Genomic DNA, 11,747 nt, shown 5'->3' on the forward strand with positions numbered 1-11,747 from the left:
TCAGGAACTCCACGTGGGATGCTTTTTTAGCGCACAATGTTTTGTTGAATTCTCTTTTTGTTTCCATAGAAATTAGCATCTTAGAGATTTTGGCTGCAAATTTTCAAAATCAAATGAATTTGAATTTTGGGTTTCTATGTGGTCTTTTAACGATTGGAATGATTCCAGGAATATAGGGCCGACCTAGAAGATTAGCCTTAACCCAAACAGTCGACCTGTTAAGGTAATAAGAGAACCTGCGTTTGGGTTTTTTAAATTCTTAAAAAACATCGTTTGGGTTTTTCATTTTATAAATTTATTATGGAGTTAGATTCTTTACAAAAAAAATCAATAAGAAACTTTTTTTGAAACGAAGAAACACAATTCTGTTAATCTATCAACCACCAAACATTACCCCTATACTTCTCTCTAATTGCAGATGGCAGTTAATTGAGATAAATTTATAACTAGTGGTTCAGCCAAATCCCACAAATCAAATGAATGGGTTACTTCTGAGCTTCTAAAGTGGCTTTCCTAGATAGAATACCTTTATGGACCTAATATACATAGTCAGTAATCTCCAGACCAAGAACGACCAATTCCCAGAATTGCAGAGCTCTATAATCACTATGAATGGCAGTAGAGTAAGAACTGATACTACACAATCATATATAACTACACACCATAACTGCCACAAAAAAAAAAAAAAAAAACCCAAGTGTCAAGCTTCTATTAGTATGGCTACAGTAAGTGAGGTTAAGTAGTGTATTAATAGTTGGTCATTATTTTGCAAGTGTAACCCAATAGTGGCCTCCTTTAAGTAAAGAAATTTCATCTCTTGGCCAAATTTCTGGAGCCATTTGACATAAGAAAAAAAAAAAAAATCCTTTTGTTTTATGCCTTTTATCTATTTTTACTACCTCTTCTCTTCCCTTCTCAAAATTTTTGTCTGGCAAGCTCTTTTATAACTAGAACAGAAAATTATCAATCTTTGAAATTTTTTATATTTTTTATTTAATATTACCTTGGTTGGATAATCGTCCCCAAAGACTTCAAGAAATTTCCAACAACCACATTTTTTGCACTTATCTCACTTCAGTCAGTTGTGCAACAAATGCTTCTGAAGATGGAAGGTTGGCATGCCTATCATTGAAGGTTATCAAGGTTAGTTTTTATCCTCTTAAGTTTTGTCAAACAGCCTAAAAAATTTAGTATTATTAGTATTATAGTTCTAGACTATGAATCAGTTCCATTTAGAAGTTGCAACTTAGCATTATAGCATTTAACATTCTTTGAATACGTTTGAAGAAATTACTACCAAAATTTTTCACTACCATTACTTTTCTTGACTATATGAAAATTTTTATGAATTTATTAGTCCTCCAACATGAATCATGATTGCAATAAAGTTGATTTATGAATGGAAATTCAGTCTCCTTTTTTAAATTTTCTTTCAGGCCTTAACTATAGTGTTTGATTATTACAAGGGCAACGCTTCAATATTTGATTACTACAAAGGCAATGCTTCAATAATTGATGATGTATTTGCAACACTTTGGTTGAAAATTCATGGTGGCAAAAATGTCCATAATGTGTGGGACATTTTTAGGGTATTAGTTCTTGGTAGGTATTCAATAAATTCTAGAGAAATACATAATGAGAATTCCAAGTAGAAGACTTGGTCTTGGTGCCAGAGAATATATTTCTTAGTGCGTTTGGCCATAGATTATGTATATTAGAAGCTTCAAGGATGATGAAAACTCATTTTAAATGAATCATTACACTTCTATTAATAAGTTGAACAATGATGAGATATCACCCTTTCATTCTCTTTATAAAGATGAGTATGGTTAAGCAAAAATATCTTCCTTCTAAACTCTATTCCATAGTGATACAATGGTTGGGAAATTATGCGTTGGGCATAATTTGGTGGTTTACATACAAGACTTTACTACTCTTAGGAGCACTATTGGGTATATTTGTTAAAACATCAATACCATGTAGCTCCTTGACAATTAGTATCTATGTGGTAGCTAGTTGATAAGATTCAAGAATTACTTTGAGGAATGTACTTCATAATGATTTGGAAATTTAAGGGTTTTCTTTTTTTTTTTTGCTCCATCCATTTCTCAAACCATTTATTGATAGATAGGAGTTAGGTTTCTTCTAGAAAAGAAAAGAAGAAGAAGATAGGATTTAGTTTAATACTCACAAACCAATCCAATTATATGCTCGCTCTCTTTCAAGGGATGTGAAATTAATAATTGTGCATGTAACTTAAGAAAAATAATTAAATAATCGTGAATTCATGTACCCAACACATGCATATCATTAATTATGTTATTCTTAGTAATTTCTGTTTCCTTTTTATTTTCCTCTTATTTAGTATATAAGATAACTGAACCTAATTATGTAAATATTTTACCATAGGTTATAAATATTAGTTAGAAATTATTTGAAAATGAAATTATAAAGCATCCGCACATCGCGCGAGACATCATCTAGTTACTTATAAATTCAAGATTTACCTAGTAAACACTTAATGTGGAATTTAGCACTTCTCGTAATCTATATTTATATATAAATGATATGTCTACAACATTTTTACAACAAATTCTAAGTGATAGGTTGTTACTGGTTGTTATTATTGTGGCAAAAAAGTAATCTTAGTATTAAGTTCAAATTTGAACCAATAACAACTAACAACCTGTAATTTGTTGTAAAAGTGTTGTAGACGTAGCATTTCCCATTTATATATGAATATCTAAAAGTTAAAGCGTAGCATTTAATGTTGTCATGTTTCTCTTGAGCCACATCAGCAATCATGTTATTGTCATTCTTTTTTCTGAATTTCTCCTATAATTTTAAAATACTTTTCCTAAATTTTAAAATACTATTAATGCCAGCCTTATTTCCATCATAAAACCCAATCTATATGCATGTATATTACGTTAATGCTGTCCACCCTAAAGCCCAAATCCAATCTGAATAGTCTTTACTCTTTAACACCAACCCTTTCGGTCTCCCCATGAATTTTCTTTCCATTTAACGTTAATTTTCTAAGAATATCGTTAGTTGCCATGTTGCAAAATAAACTAGAAAAGTAGCATCTCGAGTTTTTAAAACTAGAGATCAATGGTAGAACTTGAGTTTCTAAAACTCGAGATGCAAGCAATAGCATTTGATGTGGAAAAAATTCCACATGGAACTCGAGTTTTAGAAAATCGAGTTCCACCATTTTCTTTTTCACATCAGCTCTTCATCTTTGTTTGTTTCTTCTTCTTCCTTAGTTCTTTTCTTCTTCCTTCTAGTTTGAGTCTTCCTTTCAGATTTGAGTCTTCTTCTTCCTGCCCGATTTGGCCCTCTGTTCTTCTTCTTCTTCTTCCTTCCTGATTTGATCCTCTGTTCTTTGTTTCTTTGTTCCTGCGTGATCTGATTTGTTTTGATTCGTTTCACTATAGAAATCGAGTCTTGGGGACTTAGATTTACTTTTTGCAAACTTGAGTTTTTAAGACTCGAGATCTATGTGGCGAAAAATAACCAGATCAGCAAGGGGAATTCGAGTATTTGAGACTCGATATTTATATTGAAATCGAGCCTTTTAAACTTGAGATGCTAGTTTGCAGTATTGTTTCTATTGCATGTCAACTTATTATATTCTTTCCCTCACCAATGTTATCCTACAAATTTCCTCGTCTCCCCTCCTTTTGCTCTACCTATGTTTCACCGTTTCAAAACTTCAGGCCTTCAGCTTGTTAACGCCAACTTCTCTCTCTCTCTTCCTAAGATAGTTTCAAAACTTCAAACCTTTGGCTTTCTAATGCCAACCTCACTTGATGATTCACTTCAAGTATCCACATTAGAAATTACACTTTAAAACTTGAACGCAACAGTAGGTTCTTATTAGATATTTCAATAACATCACATCATTAATGTAGCCATTCCTTAGAGAAACAATGGTGCTTACTTTATTGCTATGCAATCTTTTTGATTTTAATTCACTGAGACTCTAGGTACTTTCATTTTTAAAACACATACCATACCTTCTTGCTTTTATTTATTTAAATGTTAATTTTGTATAATGTGTTTTATTTATTTTGATTGTTATGATATTTGTAGCTGAACTTTTTTGCAGTCACAATTTTTTATTTCTCTTCATCCCCCTCATGAAGTTTGTGAGGTTTTTTCTGCATAATTAATATATATGAACATAGCTAGCTATGTACCATTTTCTCTGTTTATATGATTGAATTCTTGTTTTGGGCGATTCAATTAATTTCATATTTTTTTTTCAGACATCTTTTGAGTAAAGATATGAGTTTTAACTTTTTCATTGTGTCATGTAGTCCATATACCTGGGTTTAGGAACATATTGCGTGTATCATTGAAATTCTGCAGACGTGTTTGAGCAAAGGTGGGGGGGTTTTCTATTTCCCACCATATCTCATAGTCACTGTATGTGATTTTTTTAGGATCTCACTCGATTATTCCATGAACCTTTCTACTTTTGCAATCTTCTCTCCTAATTAGGTGGATGTAAAAGTTTCCCACTTTCAAGAATGTACTTCAGGTTTGGAATTTGTTGCTAGAAAAAAAAAAAAAAAAACACAAAAAATCAACAAGCCCCTCGATGCAAATAATTTGATTTATGCAATTCCTTGGTACAAAACTGATAATAACTTGCACCTGTGGAATGTGTCTTTTATTGATATTGTATTAATCTCAAGCCCAATGGGTATGTTAGAATTATCATTTCTTACTCGAAGGAAGGGTTTTTCTGCTCAGGTATGAAGAAAGTTGGGCGATGATATTAATTACTAAATTAGTCTTTCCCACTAAAGTTGATATGATTTCTTAATTACTAAATCAGTCTTGCCCACCCTTTTTGTGGATTAAATGGTTTCTAGGTAATCTCAATTTGAAAAAACCTCCCTTTTTTTAATTTGTGTTTTAAACAATAGTTTCTTCAAAGACATTTTCTTTGCTTTTGGAAAGCAAAAGGATTTTTTCCTTTAATTCTGGCACAAAGCAATAATCCTCTGATGTTGAATTGGTAAACTTTGAATTTTCCTATTTATTTTCTTATTAAACACCATATGACTTTGTTCACTCTTATATGATCTTCTACTATGTGCATATCAGGGACGGAGCCAGAACTTCGAGTTAGGGGGGGGCAAAATTCTTCTAAGATTGAATCTTACAAAAGGACTCATTTTTATTTTTTTATAAGAACAAAAGGACTAATTATTATTACTAAATAAAGACAAATATAAGAATGCGGATAGTATGCATAAGAAATTAATTATAAATTTATTTCTTATCAATTCATAATTTAGTTTTTAATTTATAAATTTATTAGCTTGTTATAGTTAACACATTTCCCTCAACAACCCAATAGCCAACCAAATGTTTTTATTAACTGTACAATTTTTTTTTTCTTTAACTATACTTCTTTTTTTAATAAGTTTCTTTAACTTTACTAAGTAACTTTTTAGTAATTACTCACTTAATCTATTCTCTTTATAAGTTATAATAGGTCACGCTCACACACACTCAACACTTCATAGTTTTGCAACATATTTCACAAAGAAAAATTTAAAATAAAATTAAAAAAAAAAACAACAACAATGCAATCACAAACAAAGACACAAATAACATAAATGGGTATGGAGGGAGATTCCAAGAGATAAACAAAATACACAAATGGGCATGGAGGAAGTGAAAAGAAATGTTTGCTATTCACGTACACTAAATTGTTTGGGCTGATCTGTCTTATTATTTGGGTTGGTTTGTTGTGTTGCTTAGACATTTTTTTTTTTTTTAAGGGGCCAAGAGTTTGGAGATGGGGGGCAGGTTTAATTCTTCTTGGGCCTAAATTGTAACTCAAGCCTATTGCATATATATGGCTGTTGGTTTTTCAAAATCTCAGGGGGGGCAATGGCCCCCCAATGCCAAACTGTAGCTCCGTCCCTGGTGCATATCATGTGCTTGTGTTGTTGTGCAAGTGCAAATGTTTTTCTTGAATTAGTAACCTAATTTACTAGGTTATAAAAGTAGCAGAGATTCTTGTATAAAAAATTTAAGAAGGTTCGTATTTTTTTGATTATGATTGGGGTGTAGTGGCAGATCTATGTGTTTTACTATTTGTTTTTGTTTAAAATTATTTTATTTATGGTTTTTGCATTGTTTCCTAGGTTTAGATGGTGTATCTTCACTGTTAAAAGTTGTAGTTAAAGCTTGAATGTTTTAGTTTAGTCATTTGACTAATGGAAATTAATTGTTTGTTTTAATTTTTTTGCTTTTAAACAGAGAAATAGGTGTTAAACTTTGTTGAAAAGGTTGATGATGGTCATTGCAATGGAATAATTTCTTTCAAAATCTAAAGCAAACGAGTGGTGTAGACTTAATTGGATTGAATAAAATTTTTTTAATTTTTAAAAAGAACGAATTATCTTCAACACATTTTAGAGAAAAAAAAAATTATAAATTGTATTTTAATTAGAAAATAATTATTTATTTCCACATATTGCGTGGGTCTGCGACTAATTACTTATACACCTAAGATTCACCTAGTAAAAACCTAATGTGGAACTTAGCACAGGCCTACAAAACTCTCATTCAAAAAATTTAATCCAATCAAATCCATACAATTTAGAGTATTACAATCTCCTTCCCTTGACGTCCTAGTCACAACCTACATTGTGTTATAGTGCCCTTGAGCTACATGGCATACTAGGTTGGCTTTGGTACTGTTTCTAACAAGGGTGGCGCCTAGGAAGCAGTTTGGAGGTCTGAAATCCATGGAAGTAGTTTATTTATCATATTAGGAGGTCTTGCTTCACATGAAGTAACCATCAAAATAATTGGGTCCATAACACTATGTTGCACCACATTTTCACCAATTCATAGGTGATCACCTATGTCTTCAACACATTAAAGTTTCTCCTCTTGTGGGGGTGGGGTGGGGGTAAGAGCCAGGGTTCAAGTCTCTTAAACGGAGATTCACACACATATAGTTAGATTAGAAATTAAAGTGAGATTTCTATATCATATAAAAAAAGTAAAAAACTAAGATGATACCACATCATTAATCCACTTACCTAACCTTAGAATAAGGTTTTCCAAATCAATATTATTAGACTCATCCACGTTAATTACTACCACACACCCTTTGCGCATGATGATCATTCCACAAGTGTAAGTGATGGTCATTCTACAAATATAAATGCTAACGATTGAACCTTGTAGGAAAATATCATATGAGCCTAACGATTGAACCTTCTTTTTTCTCTTTTGTGAGACTGTTGTTTCACAGTGGATGAAGGGTTTTTACTTTTTAGCGAGATTTAACTTTAAAAGCTTAGCACCTAAGTACTGTATGCGTTTTCAAATCAAGGAGGAGAAAACACTCTTATTACAACTAACAATATATTTGAGCTCATTTAGAAGCATTTTATCTAGAAGGTGATTTTAATATTATAACAAATTAGTTCGAAGAATAAAAGTAATCAAAGCAAGCGTGCAATTATCTTATTTTTTACAAAAGTTTCTGCAAATGAAATATTAATGGTGCAAAAATCAGTTGTCTTAAGCTTTACCATATATGAAAGAAGTCTGGATCCATTTACTCAATTTTCATAGTTATGTTCCTGTGTTGTTCAATAAGACAACAAAATTACTACCGGAGACTGCAACATAGGAAACACTAAAGTGCGAAGTTATGCAACTTGTTTCTGAAAATGAACTAAAACTGGTCAATTTTATGTTACTCAACATAAGGATAGTTCAAAGCTAAGTTGGTGAGAAGAAATATTTTACTGAAATTTATTTCGACCTCAAGCAAAAAGCTAGTCTCATGCTTTATGTCACCATTAAATGTAAGGCAGCTTGCAAAGTTTTAAGTTCGTTTGTCCATCGACATTGAATTTAATGCATGCCATTGTATAAATAAATGGACAAATATCTACAGGAAAACTTAATTTTCCCGTTGGTCCCTAAAACTATAAGAATGAGATCCTAGAAAATGAGAAATTTCATTTTTAATTTTAAAAAATGTGAAATTTTGAAATGGTTGAAGTTTTAAATTTATTTATTCACATTTATAAAAATAGAAAAAAAAAAAATTATCATGTTTAGCACGTGTCGATCATTAGTATTTTGTTCTTGTGTCATTAAAATGGCATGATGTATGAAAATCATGGATGTCAACTTCATAAAGAAAAAGTCTGGCTGTCAGATTACAATGCATCTTTTACTACAGCTATGTTACCACGAATCTCGGGTTTCTGCACTCTCTTTTTGTCAAATTCTGTATATTTTATGCCCACTGGATATGGTAGTACACATAGAAATGTTAGCTGCTTCATCTATATAAGCTGATTTAGAAGTACTTGCATTATCATCAGCATTGAGCTTTGAAGAGTATAGTGGTAAGTCACAATATTACCTAGAGTTGTCCTAAAACAGTGCTGTTGGTTTCTTTTAAAAAATATAATTTTCCCCTTTCTAATTTTCCTCTTTCTAGACAGAAGATGTTGCTATTTGCAGTTGGGCCAAAAAGAGCTTTGGCCCTACTTGACTAAACAGAGTAGCTACAACTAAATTCTTATTAGTTTTATAGCTATAAACTATAATTGTGTTTATCTATGAAGCCTTTGCAAGTATTTATCTCAAAAATGAAGCTTGAGTTTGTATTAAAAAAAATGAAGCTCGAGTTTGTTGAGGAAGAAAAAAATGTGTAGGAACAGAGATGTATTTTTCATTTTTTGGATAATTTCAGTATTGATTTCACTTAATTATATGACCTATTGTTTGATGCAATTGTGTCTAAATTAGTTCATTTTCATTCCCATCTTATTGTGCAGAAGTTATTAGTTGGATTTAAGAAGGAATGGGAGAAGAAGTGATCATGTTTCCCCCATTGGAATGAGTGGAGGCTCAGCTGAAGGGAATGACAACAGCGAGGGGCAGCCCTTTTCCTGCAAAAACAAGCTGACAGCGCTTGTGGTGGATAATGGAGGAGTATGCCGAATCATACAGACGGCACTCCTACGCTCCTATGGTGTGGAAACAGAAGCTGTAGAGATTGGGGAGGCTACAGTGGAGCTCATTGCCTTTGGAGCAACTTTCAATCTCATTATCATTGAGATGCTTTTGCTTGTCCTGAATGGCCCTGAGGTATATATTACACTGGGAAGCACAGGTGCGTCGTTTGGGCCGCCGCACCTGCATCCGATGCGGGGAGGCGCAGGCGACGCCACTGCCTGCGCGTTCGTGCCGCGTCTGACATTAAAAAAATAATTTTTTCGGTGCGATATGCGCTGATTCGGGCTGACGTGCCCGAAATCGGGCCGATTCGCGCCGATTCGGCCAGAATCGGTTTGTATCGGGCACAACACCAATACTGGCCGATACCGGTGAAATAGGCCGATACGGCCTAAATTCAAAAAAAAAAAAAAAACAACAGGTGCGCAACGCACCGTTTTACTTGGCCGAAAAAAAAGGTACAAACGGTGCGTTTGGAAAAAAACAAAGACCCTATAGCTCTCAGCCAAAACTCTCATTTCTCTTCAATTTTCAGTTTTTCACTCAGTCCGCTTCTGCTCTCAGCTGACCCAGCCCTCTGCCTCTTCAATCTTCATTTTTCTTGTGCCTCTCTCCCACTCTCTGCCTTCACTCTTCAGCTAGGCTCTCTCCCATTCTCTGCCTTCACTCTTCAGTTGTGCTAGTCTCATTTTTCAGCACTCCACTTCGTCTCCCTTGCTCTCCGTCTCCCCTCACTGTCAGGTATCATATCTCTCACACTCACACTCTTAGTTAATTGTTAATAGATGATTTTTTATTTAGTTAATAGTTATTATTACTCATTGTGATTTGTGATTGTGTTGTGAATCTGTGATGTGTGATTGTGTTGTGAATCTGTTATTATTACTCATTTGTGATTGTGTTATTATTACTCATAGTTAATAGTTATTATCACACTCTTAAATTTGGTATATGTTTATATAATATGAAAAAAGTATGTTTAGCAATATATTAAAAATATAAATAAAAATATTTTTAATAATTTTTTAATCGCCGCATCCCGCCGCACCCGTACCCTACTTTTTTAGAAATTGCTGAGTCCCGCACCCGCTCCCGCACCTGCACCCGAATCCCGAAACGCACCCGTGCTTCATAGTTATTACATCTTTCTATTTTATCTTATTAGCTAAAGGGCCAAGCTCAATTAATTATCTAGTTATTCATAATCAACTTGTTATAATAAGGTAAAACTGCAAAATTGACCCTCTAACTTTCAACGTTTTTTATTTCAGTCCTCTAACTTTACCAACATACAAATCAGAAGCAAACCCACCAATCAAAATCGTCTGGGCATGAACCTGACGCCCCAAACCCGCATCCAAAACAACACTACAAGCTTTAAAAAGCGCTGAAAGTGTAAAAGACACAGGCCCAGTACCTTCACTTCTCATACGATTATACAACACAACTGACTCCAAAAAGGGTCCTTGGGTAGCGTAATTGCGAATGAGTGCAGTCCAGAGAAATGGGTTTGGGTACTTAACCTGATGAAATACAAGACGACGAGGGTAAGAGTGAACTGGGACATCGAGTTTAGTAAGCATACATATAAGCTTAGTGAGAACGTAGCAGCATTGGTCGAGACCCTTACAGAGGATATGGGCGTGGACTGGTTTGATTTGAGTGAGTTGGGTACAGCCATGGAGAACAGAGATGAGGTGTGACTTGAAAAGCTTTCGTTGCTGAAGCTGAGAGAAAGGCGGCACGGAATGGGTGAGGAGGATGATGGATGAACGGAACTGGGTCGACGGTGGAGAAGATTTTTCAGATTTGGTGTTGCTGGGTTTGTAATTGTGTTCGTCTTGTGGCTCATTTGGGGTGGGGTTGCTGGCCTTGGCCTTAAATTTTATTTTTATTTTATTTTTTTTATAGATTTTTCATTTTTTTTCTTTTAATTCCGAATTGTTTTTTTTTTAATTTTTAAAAAGAAGGGTAAAACGGTCATTTCTCAGTAAGTTTAACGGTAATCTTAACTAAGTTTTAACAGAAGCTTGGATTAACAAAAATTGAAAGTTAGAAGATTGAAATGACAAAACTTAAAGTTAGAGGACTGAAATTAAAAACGTTGAAAGTTAGAGGGTCAGCTTTACATTTTTGCCTTATAATAAATATCTTCTAATATGTCAAGGGTTTTGTAACTCAATTGGTTCCCCTAGTATTTTCAATGGAGGAGTCCAAGTTCAAATGCTCCCTCGTATAGTGTTATACTCATGCTAATTCATTCTTCATGTACAATTTAACTTCCGATTTATTGTACTTTAGCCAAAAGATAATAATATCCTGTTCTATCTCATATATTAGACTGCTAGGCAGATTCGTAACATGGGTGCCCAAAGCAAGATTTTGGGGATCACTGCATTTTTTGAGGAAAGGGACCAACAAGAATTTCTTGCTGCTGGAGCGGATGAGTTCATTGAAAAGCCATTGTCACCAGAAATTGTGATCCCAATCATGAGGGAGCTCGACAACTATATGTGAAAGCGCACATCAGAATAGCTAGAGGAAATATGGAAATGCTAATCCCTATCATATCATATTGTACCGTTATCTTTTTCTATGTTATGTTTTTCATTTGGACTGATGTACTCATTTGTCATAGGCACTTGTAGTTGACATTTTTCCGCGTCCTTATCCTTTAAAATTTAAATAAAATTACGTCCTCTAAGTTTCTTGCGAATTCTTGT

At 33.7% G+C, this 11,747-nt stretch overlaps 1 protein-coding gene across 1 annotated transcript; it reads left to right on the top strand.

Annotated features, from left to right (window-relative positions):
* The first annotated feature begins 530 nt into the window (after positions 1-530).
* Positions 531-11,541, top strand: LOC142620681 (two-component response regulator 24-like). The gene is made up of 4 exons (XM_075794006.1): positions 531-623; positions 1,437-1,606; positions 8,868-9,156; positions 11,365-11,541. Exons 1-4 carry the CDS (start codon positions 531-533, stop codon positions 11,539-11,541), a joined length of 729 nt encoding a protein of 242 aa, XP_075650121.1.
* The last annotated feature ends 206 nt before the right edge of the window (positions 11,542-11,747 follow it).

This window comes from Castanea sativa, chromosome 12 (genome assembly GCF_040712315.1).
Source record: "Castanea sativa cultivar Marrone di Chiusa Pesio chromosome 12, ASM4071231v1".
NCBI classification, from domain to species: domain Eukaryota; kingdom Viridiplantae; phylum Streptophyta; class Magnoliopsida; order Fagales; family Fagaceae; genus Castanea; species Castanea sativa.